This window comes from Colobus angolensis, unplaced genomic scaffold (genome assembly GCF_000951035.1).
Source record: "Colobus angolensis palliatus isolate OR3802 unplaced genomic scaffold, Cang.pa_1.0 Scaffold11, whole genome shotgun sequence".
In the NCBI taxonomy this organism is placed as follows: domain Eukaryota; kingdom Metazoa; phylum Chordata; class Mammalia; order Primates; family Cercopithecidae; genus Colobus; species Colobus angolensis.
The window spans coordinates 1,985,962-2,000,205 of NW_012112030.1; the positions used below are offsets into that span (position 1 = coordinate 1,985,962).

Genomic DNA, 14,244 nt, shown 5'->3' on the forward strand with positions numbered 1-14,244 from the left:
AACCCGGGTGGCGGAGCTTGCAGTGAGCTGAGATCTGGCCACTGCACTCCAGCCTGGGCGACAGAGCGAGACTCCGTCTCAAAAAAAAAAAAAAAAGAAAGTTTAGTGTTTCTAAACTTAGGAAAAGTTTTAAACAGGTGTTCGGAGTAGGTTTATGATTTTAAAACGTTACAAAGCCTTATTGGAGTTTTTTTGAAGACCGTAGTAATACCTTGTAGCCTCAGAAATAAGAAAAATGTTTGCAGATGAGCAGTCGGGACAAAAAATAGGAAAAGTGTTTTGAGCCTACCCCTTAGCAGGTGCTGTCACAACTTTTTAAGCATGTTAAGTGCTCCTTTTCTCTGGACAGTAGGTCCAGGGACTTGATGGAATCGTGAGGTAAGCTCTCTTACGAAAGGCTGCAGTGACATTCTTCTGGGTGCTGACAGGCTGGTGTTCGTGTTCTTTCAGGCAGGCCATCAGTCTCACTCGAGAAGCCACAGGCCACTTCCAGGAGTCCGAACCCTTCAGTCATATAGACCCAGAGGAGTCAGAGGAGACCAGGCTCTTGAATATCTTAGGACTTATCTTCAAAGGTAATCATTTTCCTTCTTCAGTCAATAAATAACACATGTCAACTAGTATTTACTGAGCATTTACTTTATGCCATCATTGGCCTGGTTAACAGAACCTGGTGCTAAAGAGCCCAGAGATGAATTGGCATTGCCTTTGCTCTGGAATAGAAGCAGCCCATGGGCCTAAGATTGATAGTCACAGGGTGACTGTCCAGACCATAGAGGACTTTAGGTATAGTTTTTGAGAAATTAAGATATTTTAGAGTAAGTTCTAATTTCATATCTTCACATTGTGAAAAGAGATACCCAGGGCCAGAGGTAGTGGCTTATGCCTGTAATCCTAGCACTTTGGGAGGCCAAGGCAGGAGGATTGCTTGAGCCCAGGAGTTCAAAATCAGCCTGAGCAACATGACAAAACCCCCATCTCTATAAGAGATACCGAAAAAAATTAGCCAGGTGTGATGGCATACACCTGTAGTCCCAGCTGCTCAGGAGGCTGAAGTGAGAGAATCACCTGAGCCCAGGGAAGTTGAGGCTGCAGTGAGCAGTGACCATGCCACTGCACAGCCTGGGCAACAGAGTGAGACCCCATCTCAAAAGAAAAAAAGAAGGAAAATAAATAAGTAGGCCAGGCGCGGTGGCTCACGCCTGTAATCCCAGCACTTTGGGAGGCCGAGGCGGGCAGATCACGAGGTCAGGAGATCGAGACCATCCTGGCTAACACGGTGAAACCCCGTCTCTACTAAAAAGACAAAAAAGATTAGCTGGGTGAGGTGGCGGGCGCCTGTAGTCCCAGCTACTCGGGAGGCTGAGGCAGGAGAATGGCGTGAACCTGGGAGGCGGAGCTTGCAGTGAACCGAGATCGTGTCGCTGCACTCCAGCCTGGGCGACAGAGCGAGACTCTGTCTCAAAAATAATAATAATAAAATAATAAATAAGTAAATATCCAGGAATGTTGACAGCTACTGGAGTCCCCTGTATCCCCTTGAACGAAAGAAACCATCCTGTACTTCTCTAACTCCTTAGGCCCAGCAGCTTCCACACAAGAAAAGAATCCCCAGGAGTCTGTAGGAAACATGGTTACAGGACAGACTGTCTGTAAAAATAAGCCCAGTGCGTTGGCGCCTGAGGAGTCCAGGGGAAGTGATGAACTGGTGAAGCAGGAGATGCTGGTGCAGTATCTGCAGGATGCCTACAGCTTCTCCCGGAAGATGACAGCGGCCATTGGCATTACCAGCAAGATGATGTATGAAAACACAACTACAGGTAAGCCAGAGTCCCTTTCTGTAAGGACAGCCTTGGGGTTCTTTTGGATTTTAAAATTTTTTAAATTTTTATTAATAATAGATATGGGACCTTCCTTTGTTGCCCAGGCTGGTCTCCAACTCCTGGGCTCAGGCAATTCTGCATCAGCCTGCCAAAGTGCTGGTATTACAGGTGTGAGCCACTGCACCCGGCCATGGATCTTGGAGTTCTTGTCTATATTTTATTGATACATCTATCTCCTCCTTTAAAAGGCAGGGGTTCTCGGTTGGGCGCGATGGCTTATGCCTGTAATCCCAACACATTGGGAGGCCAAAGCAGGAGGACAGGTTGAGGTCAGGCGTTCGAGAGCAGCCTGGCAACAGAGCAAGACCCCATTTCTACAAAGAAACAAAAATTAGCTGGGCTTGATGGCACACACTTGTAGTTCCAGGTGCTCGGAAGCCTGGGCAGGAGGACTCCTTGAGCCCAGGAGTTTGAGGCTATAGTGAGCTGTGGTCATGCCACTGCACTCTAGCCAGAGCAACAGAATAAGAACCTGTGTCTTAAAAAAAGAAAAAAAAAAGGCAGGGGTTCTTTATTTCTATTTGCTTCCTCCAGCTTATACATTTTAATGCATATAGTAGTTCATGATAAGGCATTACAAGAGGAGTCGACATTCTCAGGGAAAATGAGGAAGGCCTCCATTTGCATCTTGCTACATTCAGAAAGGTTCTGTCTTTAGGTATTGAGGGGGTTTTGCGAAGTAGATGGGTGACATTTGTACATGTTCTCTCAGTGGTGCAGGAGGTGATTGAATTCTTTGTGATGGTCTTCCAATTTGGGGTACCCCAGGCCCTGTTTGGGGTGCGCCGTATGCTGCCTCTCATCTGGTCTAAGGAGCCTGGTGTCCGGGAAGCTGTGCTTAATGCCTTCCGCCAACTCTACCTCAACCCCAAAGGGGACTCTGCCAGGTATATGGGGTACTTTTGCCTTTGCTGACTTTTCCAAGGTCAGCTTCTCACAGGACTTTCCTTGTCTCCTAAAGGAAGAGGTGCACTTCTCCCAAGGAGTTCCAGATCCATAGGCAGTCCATCATAATGGGGCTTAGGGTGGGGCTCGGTTTCCAGGGAGAGCAGTTATTTAACACTGGTGGGATAACCCTAATCACTGTTGGCCAAGTTCAGCTTCCCAATCTTATAATGACCGCTGATCTCTGCTGTTCCCACAGAGCCAAGGCCCAGGCTTTGATTCAGAATCTCTCTCTGCTGCTAGTGGATGCCTCGGTTGGGACCATTCAGTGTCTTGAGGAAATTGTAAGGCTTCCTGCTTTCTCCTTCTTTATTCATTCAACAAGTATTTTTGGGGTTTTTTGTTTTTTTGTTTTGAGATGGAGTCTCGCCCTATTGCGCAGGCTGGAGTGCAGTGGCGCAATCTCGGCTCACTGCAACCTCTGCCTCCCAGGTTCAAGCGATTCTCCTGCCTCAGCCTCCTGAGTAGCTGAGATTACAGGCATGTGCCACCATGCCCGGCTAATTTTTTGTGTCTTTAGTAGAGACGGGATTTCACCATGTTGGCCGGACTGGTCTTGAACCCTTGACCTCATGATCCACCCGCCTCAACCTCCCAAAGTGCTGGGATTACAGGTGTGAGCCAGCGCGCCTGGCAACAAGTATTATTGAGTTATTACTATGTATTTAGCAATTTACTTAGCCCCAGAAAGAAGTATAAGACTATTTGCTTTCATGTTCCCAACTTTAAAGAAACCAACAGTCTAGTTAGTAGTCAAAAACCACAGAACATTTATAGAACAATGCAGTAGGTAGATAATAAAGTGCCAGAATAAGTCATATAGGTAATGGTTGTCACAGCAATAACATAACAACATCACTTATATGGTATTTCATATATGACAGGCACTCACATGTTACTCACAGTAACTTGTTTAATCCTCAGCGACAGCCCTGTGAGGTAGTATTACCTGCATTTTACAATAAGAAATCTGAGGCACAGAGAAGTTACTGAACTTGGCTGGTTACAGTTAGTTAGTGGCAAAGTTTAAGATTCAAACTCGGGCAGTAAGAGCTCTAGAAAACGTACTCTTAACTTCTATGTTCTACTGAGGGGTACAGAGTAGGAAAGAGAGCGGTTTGGGGTAAGATGGTCAAGGAAGCTTCCTGAAGATGGTAGGACTTAAGCTGGGTCTCGAAAGATGAGTAGGATTTAGAGAATCAGCAAGGAGGGAGGGCATTTCAAACAGAACCCAAGAAAAAGCACAGTTCACGTTGTAGAACAAAGAAGATTGTGTTCTGGTTCAAATTATCTGGAAAAGGCCGGGCGCGGTGGCTCATGCCTGTAATCCCAGCACTTTGGGAGGCCGAGGTGGCAGATTACCTGAGGTCTGAGGTCAGGAGTTCGAGACCAGCCTGACCAACATGGCGAAACCCCGTCTCTACTAAAAATACAACAAAATTAGCCGGGTGTGGTGGTGGGCACCTGTAGTCCCAGCTATTCGGGAGGCTGAGGCAGGAGAGTCACTTGAATCCAGGAGGTGGAGGTAGCAGTGAGCCGAGATCGCACCACTGCACTCCAGCCTAGGCGACAAAGGGAGACTGTCTCAAAAAATAAAAATAAAAATTATCTGGAAAAGGTAAGAAAGTTGTGAATGTAGTTGGAACTAAACTGTGAAAGTCCCTGAATGACTTCAGGAGTCTAGGACTTTAACTGTGTTAGCCAGGCACCCAGCATTTGAGTGAGACCATTCTGCTTTGTAGCGTTTGCACTGTGGGCACAGAGAGTGGAGGTGGCACTGACCTCCAGCTCCCGCTGGGAAGAGTGCTCCTGCCAGCCACATTTTTCTCCTCACTGGGGAAAAGAAAAGAGCCTGGTGGTGGTGATTGGCCACGATGTCATAGGCCAGTTACTGGCAACAGCCCTACAAGAGGCAGGGGAGAGCAGCTGCAAACTGGGGTGCAGCAGAAGTGGTGTGGGGAAGCAGAGGCTGAGACCAACCCATGGGACAGGAAGGCCGGTGGAGGCTGCTGCAGTAACGAGGGGCTGGACTTGGGGATTGGAGAAATCACGACAGAATGGGCTTAACTGAAGACAAATTTTTAAAGGAAAAATAGTGACTGATTTGTAAAAAAATTAGGTGACTGAAATTTTAAGCATATGTAACTGATAGAGTGTTGATACCACTGGCAAAATGAAAAGCAAGGAAGGATGATGGCTTCCATGTTAGACATGTTGAGTTTGTGATAACGGCAAGAAAACCTGTTCGAAATCTCCAGACTTAGAACTATGGACCCACATGGAACTCAAAAGGTCAGTTTCGATATGTCACTTGAATAAAATAGTTTTGGAGCCATGGGAGTAGAAAAGCAGAGAATGGAAAGAGAAGTGCCTCTCAAACCCCTGCCTTACATTTTGAGCCTCCTCTTTCTTTTTCCATTCCTAAGTATTACTTTTTTCTACTTCAGGTTCTCAATATCATCTTCAGAAAAGCAGACCAAAGATCAAGGAATTGTTCATTTTTGGCTTGAGCCCTTTTTCTTTTCTCCTTAGCTCTGTGAGTTTGTGCGGAACGATGAGTTGAAACCAGCAGTGACCCAGTTGCTGTGGGAGCGGGCCACCGAGAAGGTCGCCTGCTGTCCCCTGGAGCGCTGTTCCTCTGTCATGCTTCTTGGCATGATGGCACGGTGAGGCTCAAATCCTCAGGCAAAGGGGTGGGAGAGCAAAGGAAGGTTCTGAGAAGGCTCCTTTTCCTTCAGTGACATTGTCACAGTGAGGCCCAGCTGAGCTCTGCTGTGAGTTGTAATGCCACCTAAATGGAAAAGAGAATAGTGAGAGTAGCAGCCCTCTTGCCTAGTAGAAGTAGTGGGATTCAGTAAAGCGGCAGGACCCAAGGGGCTGGCCTTGCGCCAGAGCCTCGCTATAGTGTTCCAAGGCTCTAGACACCGCGTGGGCTGCTGGGACCTATCCCTGTTGGTCCTTTCTCCCCCGTTCGAGTCCAGTCCATGACTGCCTTTCACTCTGTGACTTCCTCCCCTAGAGGAAAGCCAGAAATTGTGGGAAGCAATTTAGACACACTGGTGAGCATAGGGCTGGATGAGAAGCTTCCACAGGACTACAGGCTGGCCCAGCAGGTGTGCCATGCCATTGCCAACATCTCTGACAGGAGGAAGGTATGTGGGGGTGGTTCCAAACTAAGGAGAGTGGAGATCCTTGTGTCCACCCTGTACACACACCCACGTTGTCTTGTTCTCCACAGCCTTCTCTGGGCAAACGTCACCCCCCCTTCCGGCTCCCTCAGGAACACAGGTTGTTTGAGCGACTGCGGGAGACGGTCACAAAAGGTGAGCTCTTGGGAAAGGCCTTGGGCAGATTTGGGCCCTTTGTTGCAGTGAACAGCTTCTCCCTTCTCCCCTGCAGGCTTTGTCCACCCAGACCCACTGTGGATCCCATTCAAAGAGGTGGCAGTGACCCTCATTTACCAACTGGCAGAGGGCCCCGAAGTGATCTGTGCCCAGATATTGCAGGGCTGTGCAAAACAGGCCCTGGAGAAGCTAGAAGAGAAGAGAACCAGTCAGGAGGACCCGAGTAAGTGGGCAGGGGTTGAGCCACTGCGGCAGCCAGCTTCTGTTTCCCTGCAGGGCCAGGAGCCACTGCCACCACCACTGTCTGCAGCGACCCTCAGTGTACACCGTCTCGTTTTGTCCAAGTTGAAGTTGGGCCAGTTCCCACCCCCAACTCTGACTTCACTAGTTTGAATAGCACGTGAGCAAAGGGAAGATCAGTAAAAATCAGATTCAGGTTTGATGGGACTTAAAAATGTCTCTTTGCCCGCCTTCCCTCTCCCTCTCCTCTAGAGGAGTCCGCCGCAATGCTCCCCACTTTCCTGTTGATGAACCTGCTGTCCCTGGCTGGGGATGTGGCTCTGCAGCAGCTGGTCCACTTGGAGCAGGCAGTGAGTGGAGAGCTCTGTCGGCGCCGAGTTCTCCGGGAAGAGCAGGAGCACAAGACCAAAGATCCCAAGGAGAAGGTGTGTGAATGTCCTCAGCCCTTCCCAGATTATCTCATTACCTCAGCTCAGAGCTGGGCTGATCCCCTCCCGGCAGTCTGCTCCTCTGCTGTTACATGAAGCGAAGAATTTGCGTCTCTGTGGCCACTTCCCTAGGAAACGTCCGTGTGAACAATGATGAAACTGTCAGTGATCCCCCAGGAAGGAAAGATCCAGGTCAATGCAGAGTGTGGAGTTAGACACCTCCGCATAAGATAGAGGCTTTTTGTCTGAGGCAGGGTTTGTTAGAACAGTTAGAACACGCACATACCCGCCCGCCTTTTCCATCAGCCTTCATTGCTGGCCTGGCCCGGGAGGGGGCCTTGTGTTCTCTCCACTAGAGGCAGTGATGTCTTGCAGACAAATAAGACACAGAGCCTTGCAGCACTGGAGAAAAGTCTGACCTCTGTGACTTTGACCCGTTGTCTGGCATGATCCGTCGGTTTACCATACATAGGAAACGGTGTGTTCCACGAGGAAGAGGTGTAGAAACACGCTTTGGCAACTTAAAAACAAATGGGGACCTCATTGTTTCCCTGTTTAATTCAGGAATCCTTTCTCTCTACAGACACATTTGACAATTCTCTAAATGGTTTTGTAGAATTTGCCCTTCCTCACATTGTTCATGCCAAATAAAGTATGGGCTGGAATCAGAAATGATGTCTGCACATCCATGATCCCCGCCTTCCTTCCCTTTAGAATACCAGCTCTGAGACCACCATGGAGGAGGAGCTGGGGCTGGCTGGGGCAACAGCAGATGACACAGAGGCAGAACTCATCCGCGGCATCTGCGAGATGGAACTGTTGGATGGTGAGAAAACTTGCTGCACTCAGCAGTTTCTTCCCAATTGAGATAACCTGTCCCAAACCTGCAGTTACTCTTCCAACAGGCAAACAGACACTGGCTGCCTTTGTTCCACTCTTGCTTAAAGTCTGCAACAACCCAGGCCTCTATAGCAACCCAGACCTCTCTGCAGCTGCTTCACTTGCCCTTGGCAAGTTCTGCATGATCAGGTAGGCCGTGGGGTTGGTACCACCTTCTCAAGGAAGATGGGGATGAAGTGGCTTCCCTGATGATCCTCTTCTTGTTCCTAGTGCCACTTTCTGTGACTCCCAGCTTCGTCTTCTGTTCACCATGCTGGAAAAGTCTCCACTTCCCATTGTCCGGTCTAACCTCATGGTTGCCACTGGGGATCTGGCCATCCGCTTTCCCAATCTGGTGGACCCCTGGACTCCTCATCTGTATGCTCGGTAAGAGACCCCTCACAACGTGGTGGCAGTTCCCAAGAGATCCAGAGTCTGTTCAGAGTCAGTGTGAGAATCACCAGGGCTCTTCCCCTAGGCTTTGGCATCACTGCGAACATCTGCTTGATACTTGACCTGTACAGGCCCCTGGCTAAGAGTCACCCCAGTGGGACTGACACTTCTGGTTAGAAGCTTCACCTCTTTCCCCTACTCCAGCTTTCAACTCTAGACAGCTTTCTGGCTGCTTCTGGAGTGGCGGAGCATGGGATGGTCTATTCCGGCTGAGGGCCTTTTCTACCAGTGTTAGGGTGTAGTCCGGAGGTCTCGGTCCCCATGACCCGCAATTCCATTCCTAGCCTCCGGGACCCTGCTCAGCAAGTGCGGAAAACAGCGGGGCTGGTGATGACCCACCTGATCCTCAAGGACATGGTGAAGGTGAAGGGGCAGGTCAGCGAGATGGCAGTGCTACTCATCGACCCTGAGCCTCAGATTGCTGCCCTGGCCAAGAACTTCTTCAACGAGCTCTCCCACAAGGTGAGAGGCAGCGAGGCACTGAGGGCTTGCTGCAGAGCGAATACGTCGGTCACCTCATCTCCTTAACACGCTCTCTCTGTCTTACAGGGCAACGCAATCTATAATCTCCTTCCAGATATCATCAGCCGCCTGTCAGACCCCGAGCTGGGGGTGGAGGAAGAGCCTTTCCACACCATCATGAAGTATTGTTCCCCGGGCCCTGGGGCACATTTTCCACATAGCACAGGCTTAGGAATCAGACACACCTGTATTTCAATTCCACCTCGGCTACTTTTTAGCTGTACTGCCTTCAGCAATAACTTAGCCTCTTTGTGCCTATTTCCTCTTCCTCTGAGGCTGATGATACTTAACCCTTAGTTCTTGAAAATATTAAATAAGATAAAGTTCCTAAGATGGTGGCAGGCATACAGTAGCACTCACTACCGAGCAGCTGTTCCTGTTAATGTCCATTCACAGTGAAAATTCCTGAGGTGGGGGGTCCTTCTCTGCTGAATGGGACTCTGCTGAAGGGGAGGGGTGAGGCAGAGGCCCTGGCAGAGAACATCAGGGAAGATGGGGCTGGGGGAGGGTCCAGGGTTGGTCTTGGTGGATGGCAGAGCTGGCCCTGGGCCATCGCACATCCCCATCTCCCCTTCCTGCAGACAGCTCCTCTCCTACATCACCAAGGACAAGCAGACAGAGAGCCTGGTGGAAAAGCTGTGTCAGCGGTTCCGCACAGCCCGGTATCTGCCCTCCCTGAGGGTTCTTTGTACTGAGCAGGGCCCTGCAGGGGAGAAGGTCCATCCCCCACCCCTTCCCTGCCAGCACCACGGCATCCCTGGGACTGGGAAGGCTGATGGGGAAGGTTGAGCCTTTACTGGCTGGATCTCGCGGTTCCTCACAAAGCCCTTCCTGTCTGCAGAACTGAGCGGCAGCAGCGAGACCTGGCCTACTGTGTGTCACTGCTGCCCCTCACAGAGCGAGGCCTCCGCAAGATGCTTGACAATTTTGACTGTTTTGGAGACAAACTGTCAGATGAGTCCATCTTCAGTGCTTTTCTGTCCGTTGTGGGCAAGCTGCGACGTTGGGCCAAGCCTGAGAGCAAGGTGAGCAGTGCGGGACACTTCCATGCCTGTCGGGATCCGGGCTGGCTGAGACATCTGCCGACCCTGGGCAGCCTCCAGCTCTTGCAGTCGCGTTCCCGTCCTACTTATCCCCAGCTTGGTTGCAACCAAATTGCCAGAGTGACCCAAGACCAGATCTTTCTGTCTCCAGTTCTTTTTTTATTATTCCAAAAACACAACCAAAGCAGTGTCTCATCCAATTCTTGTTTGTTTTAGTTTTTCTTTCTTTTTCAGAGCAGTTTTAGGTTCAAAGCAAAACTGAGCAGAAAGTACAGGGGGTCCCCATCCACCCCTTGCTCCTACACATCACAGCCTTCCCCGCCGCCAGCACCCCGCACCGGGGACGTAGATTTGTTACGCTGAACCTACGTTAACACCTCATCTCCCAAAGTCATGGTTTACATTGGGGTTCACTGTACGTAATGACACGTACCCACCATTGCAGTATCATACAGAAGAGTTTCACTGCCCTACGAATCCCCTGCACTCCACCTGTTTATCCCTCTGTCCCCACAACCCCTGATCTTTCTACTGTTGCCATCGCTTTGTCTTTTCCAGAATGTATCACCTCCATGTCTTCCATGGCCTTGTTTCTTTTTAATCAGAAGTAACTGTTTTCAGGCCCGCTCTTAATCTCCTTTTCTCCCTCCAGGCTGTAATAGATGAATTTGAGCAGAAGCTTCGGGCCTGTCATACCAGAGGTTTGGATGGAATCGACGAGCTTGAGATTGGCCAAGCAGGTAGCCAGAGAGCCCCATCAGCCAAGAAACCATCCACTGGTGCGTGAGGCAGGCTGTACTGGCGAGACCGACTGGGCCTTCCCCTCCTGCAGTGATTTGTCTCTTCTTCTTTTTTAAATCACATTTTCCTGCCTTTTCTAGTTTCTAGGCACCAACCTCTGGCTTCTACAGCCTCAGACAATGACTTTGTCACACCAGAGCCCCGCCGTACTACCCGTCGGCATCCAAACACCCAGCAGCGAGCTTCCAAAAAGAAACCCAAAGTTGTCTTCTCAAGCGATGAGTCCAGTGAGGAAGGTATGATGCTCCCGCCTGTCCGCGGCCCAGAAGGCGCGCAGCAAGGGTGCGGAGGGCTGGTTTCCACGGGACCCGCTGTGGGGGCCTGAGTGTAGATGCTCTGTCCCGTACAGCCTGGATTTTATTTCTGCACTGTGGTGTGGGATTGCCCCACTTGTTGTCTGATACCTATTTTTCACCATCTTTGTGACTCAGCTTTTTCTTATTCCTCTAATTCTTTGCATAGATCTTTCAGCAGAGATGACGGAAGACGAGACACCCAGGAAAACAACCCCCATTCTCAGAGCATCGGCCCGCAGGCGCAGACCCTAGGAAGCACGCTCCCGTCTTCCCTGTGCAGGGGTCTTGTAGGGTCACCTGGAATTCGAATTGTTTCCCTTGTAAAATATTTGTCTTTTAAAAACAAAAAACAAAAAAAAACTGGCCGGGTGCAGTGACTCACACCTGTAATCTCAGCACTTTGGGACACCGAGGCAGGTGAGTCACTTGAGGTTGGGAGTTCGAGCCTGACCAATGTGGAGAAACCCTGTCTCTACTAAAATGAGGCCGGAGAATCGCTTGAACCCAGGAGGCAGAGGTTGCAGTGAGCTGAGATCACCCTACTGCACTCCAGCCTGGGCAACAAGAGTGAAACTCTGTCTCAAAAAAAAAAAAAAAAAAAAAATACATACATGATCTTTAAAATGCAAGGCCTTTCTCTTAAATTAGCCTAATTGAACTGCATTGAGCTGCTTTCACTTTGGAATATGTTTGCCAATCTCCTTGTTTTCTAATGAATAAATGTTTTTATATACTTTTAGACATTTTTTCCTAAGCTTGTCTTTTGTTTCATCTTTCACATTAGCCCAGATTCACGCAGCAGAGAGAGGGTTATCAGTGCAGAGAGATGAGTGAGCCCAGAGAACTAGGGCCTGTCCCAGGATGGCAGATGAGCTTCCTGCCCCGTCACTGCCACCTTTCCCCTCTCAACCTCCGGACCCTGCACAGTGACCAGCCAGCCTCTGGGGAGAATTATGCAGTGCCTCGGCTCCAGATCAGCGCTTCTGAACGGGGGCAGTTGTGCCTGCCAGAGGACATTTGACAACACCTGGGGCCTTTTCTGTCCTAGCCTGTGGGGGAAGAATGCCACCAGCATTGGGGGGAGGAGGCCAGGGATGTTGCTAAACACCCTGCAGCGCCCAGGGCAGCCCCTCAACGAAGAATTACACAGCCCAGAATGTCAATAGTGTCACAGTTGAGAAAACCTGCTCTAGACCAAGGGTTGCTCTCCTCTGTGTGCCTCACCCCACCCCCACTCGTGTTCCCTAATCCCATCTCCAAAGGCTGGCAGCAGACTGGGCCAGGCTGGTGGCAGGTCAGGTCATGATCCCCTCCAGCTCTGCAGGAGACAAGGTCTGTCTCCCGCATTCCTCACTGTTCCCAGGTCTGCAGGGGGCGTGGGCTATGCTGCAGGCCGGCTGCTCCCGAAGCCTGCCCACCCCTCTCCAGCTCCTCAAGTCTTCTCTGCTGAGTCACCTTAGAACCGGAGGCTGTGAGCTGGCTGTCGTGACCACACTGGTGCCTCGGCTGTCATGACAACAGCACACTACGTCAGTAGTGCTCCCTGGGCACTGAGCTCCCTGTTTGCGGGGAGAAGACAGTAATGAAAAATGACAAGCATGAGGCAGAGGGGAAGATGGCGCCCCCAAATCACGCTTGGGTGGTGCAGGAGCATGGAGGTGCTCTTAACGCTCTGGATGGGAAAGGGTTAATGGTCCTGGTTGCAGGAATAGCTGAGTCAGAGGTGGGGCTTCCTCCACTCCCCCACCCCACCCTTCCACCATTAAGGACCCTCTTGCCTTGCTCTTGCGACTCTGCTCTGGGTGGTCATTGTGAAAAGCCCGCACCAACTATGCCAATGGCAGCCAGACGAAGACACGGCCAGGTTCTGGGTCCCAGGAGGAAAGGCAGTCCCAGAAAGGCAGGGACGAGGACTGGAGTCCTGTGGGTGCCTTTTAAGCAAAGATTATCACCAGGCGGGCTAAACTTAGCAAACGGCTTTTAGCTAGAAGGGCAGGGGGCTGGTATCAGGTTATGCTGGGCCAGCAAAGAGGCCCAGGATCCCCCTCCCATGCACCTGCTGATGGGCCAAGGCCACCCCACCCCACCCCCTTCCTTACAAGTGTTCAGCACGCTCCCATCCCACACTCACAAACCTGGCCCTCTGCCCTCCTACCAGAGAAATGGATACCCTGTGGGAAGGGGCAGGGGGCCTGTTCCCACCATGTGCCCAAGACCTCTTTTCCCACTTTTTCCCTCTTCTTGACTCACCCTGCCCTCAATATCCCCCAGCGAAGCCAGTGAAGGGGAGTCCCTGGCTCCTGGCTCGCCCGCACGTCCCAGGGCGGGGAGGGACTTCCGCCCTCACGTCCCGCTCTTCGCCCCGGGCTGGATGGAGTGAAAGGTACACTGTCTCTCACCCTAGGCAGCACAGCCCACGGGTCTCCAGGAGTGACTTTGTGGGAGGCCTCTGGGCCCCCACCAGCCATCCTGTCCTCCGCCTGGGGCCCCAGCCCGGGGAGAGCCGCTGGCGCACACAGGGCCTGGATTGTCTGCCCTAATCATCAGGTCCAGGCTACAGGGCTGCAGGACATCGTGACCTTCCGTGCAGAAACCTCCCCCTCAAGCCGCCTCCCGAGCCTCCTTCCTCTCCAGGCCCCCACTGCCCAGTGCCCCGCCCAGGCCTCGGTCCCAGAGAGGCCAGGAGCCAGGAGATGGGGAGGGGGAAGTGGGGGCTGGGAAGGGCCCACGGGCCCCTCCTAGCCCTTTGCCTCAGCTATTCCGGTGTCACTACCGCAGAGCCTCGAGGAGAAGTTCCCCAACTTTCCCGCCTCTCAGCCTTTGAAAGAAAGGGGAGGGGGCAGGCCGCGTGCAGCCGCGAGACGTGCAGGGCTCCGGCTCCAATTCCCCATCTCAGTCGCTCCCAAAGTCCTGTTTCATCCGTGCGTGTAAGGGCCCCCGTCCTTGACTCCCTAGTCTCCTGCTGCCCACACTCCAGTCCTGGGAACCAGCACCGATCACCTCCCATCGGGCCAGTCTCAGACCCTTCCCCCCTCCGTCGGGGCCCACACGCTTGATGCGTGCCCAGTTGAACTAGGCGGCTGCGGGAAAAAAAAAAAAAAAAAGAGCAGGGAGAAAGCAGGGCCCAGCTACTCGCGGTTTTACGGGCGCACGTAGCTCAGGCCTCAAGTCCTTGGGCTGGGACTGGCTGAGCCCGGCGGGAGGCGGGGTCAGAGTCACCGCCTGCCGCCGCGCCCCCCGGTTTCTATAAATTGAGCCCGCAGCCTCCCCCTGCGCTCTCTGCTCCTCCTGTTCGAGAGTCAGCCGCATCTTCTTTTGCATCGCCAGGTGAAGACGGGCGGAGAGGAGTCCGGGAGGCTAGGGACGGGCCTGAAGGCCGCAGGGGCGGGCGCGGGCCGGACGGGTTCGCG

At 51.8% G+C, this 14,244-nt stretch overlaps 2 protein-coding genes across 4 annotated transcripts in view; both read left to right on the top strand.

Moving 5' to 3' along the window:
- Positions 1–11,315, top strand: part of NCAPD2 (non-SMC condensin I complex, subunit D2) — a 38,265-nt gene extending 26,950 nt beyond the window's left edge. For all 3 annotated transcript variants that reach the window (XM_011951874.1, XM_011951866.1, XM_011951883.1), the window contains 19 exons: positions 451–575; positions 1,581–1,820; positions 2,596–2,770; positions 3,028–3,112; positions 5,361–5,494; positions 5,848–5,980; positions 6,067–6,151; positions 6,228–6,395; positions 6,665–6,837; positions 7,555–7,666; positions 7,746–7,869; positions 7,951–8,106; positions 8,457–8,634; positions 8,722–8,816; positions 9,276–9,356; positions 9,536–9,719; positions 10,390–10,516; positions 10,619–10,774; positions 11,001–11,315. In XM_011951874.1, coding sequence (XP_011807264.1) covers positions 451–575; positions 1,581–1,820; positions 2,596–2,770; positions 3,028–3,112; positions 5,361–5,494; positions 5,848–5,980; positions 6,067–6,151; positions 6,228–6,395; positions 6,665–6,837; positions 7,555–7,666; positions 7,746–7,869; positions 7,951–8,106; positions 8,457–8,634; positions 8,722–8,816; positions 9,276–9,356; positions 9,536–9,719; positions 10,390–10,516; positions 10,619–10,774; positions 11,001–11,086 — 2,617 coding nt within the window. In that variant the 3' untranslated portion in view covers positions 11,087–11,315. The remainder of the gene's footprint in view (positions 1–450; positions 576–1,580; positions 1,821–2,595; positions 2,771–3,027; positions 3,113–5,360; positions 5,495–5,847; positions 5,981–6,066; positions 6,152–6,227; positions 6,396–6,664; positions 6,838–7,554; positions 7,667–7,745; positions 7,870–7,950; positions 8,107–8,456; positions 8,635–8,721; positions 8,817–9,275; positions 9,357–9,535; positions 9,720–10,389; positions 10,517–10,618; positions 10,775–11,000) is intronic.
- Positions 11,316–14,131: 2,816 nt separating this feature from the next.
- GAPDH (glyceraldehyde-3-phosphate dehydrogenase) overlaps positions 14,132–14,244 on the top strand; it is a 3,969-nt gene continuing 3,856 nt past the window's right edge. Inside the window, 1 exon segment of the mRNA XM_011951854.1 lies at positions 14,132–14,161. The gene's annotated coding sequence lies outside the window, so the exon portion shown is untranslated.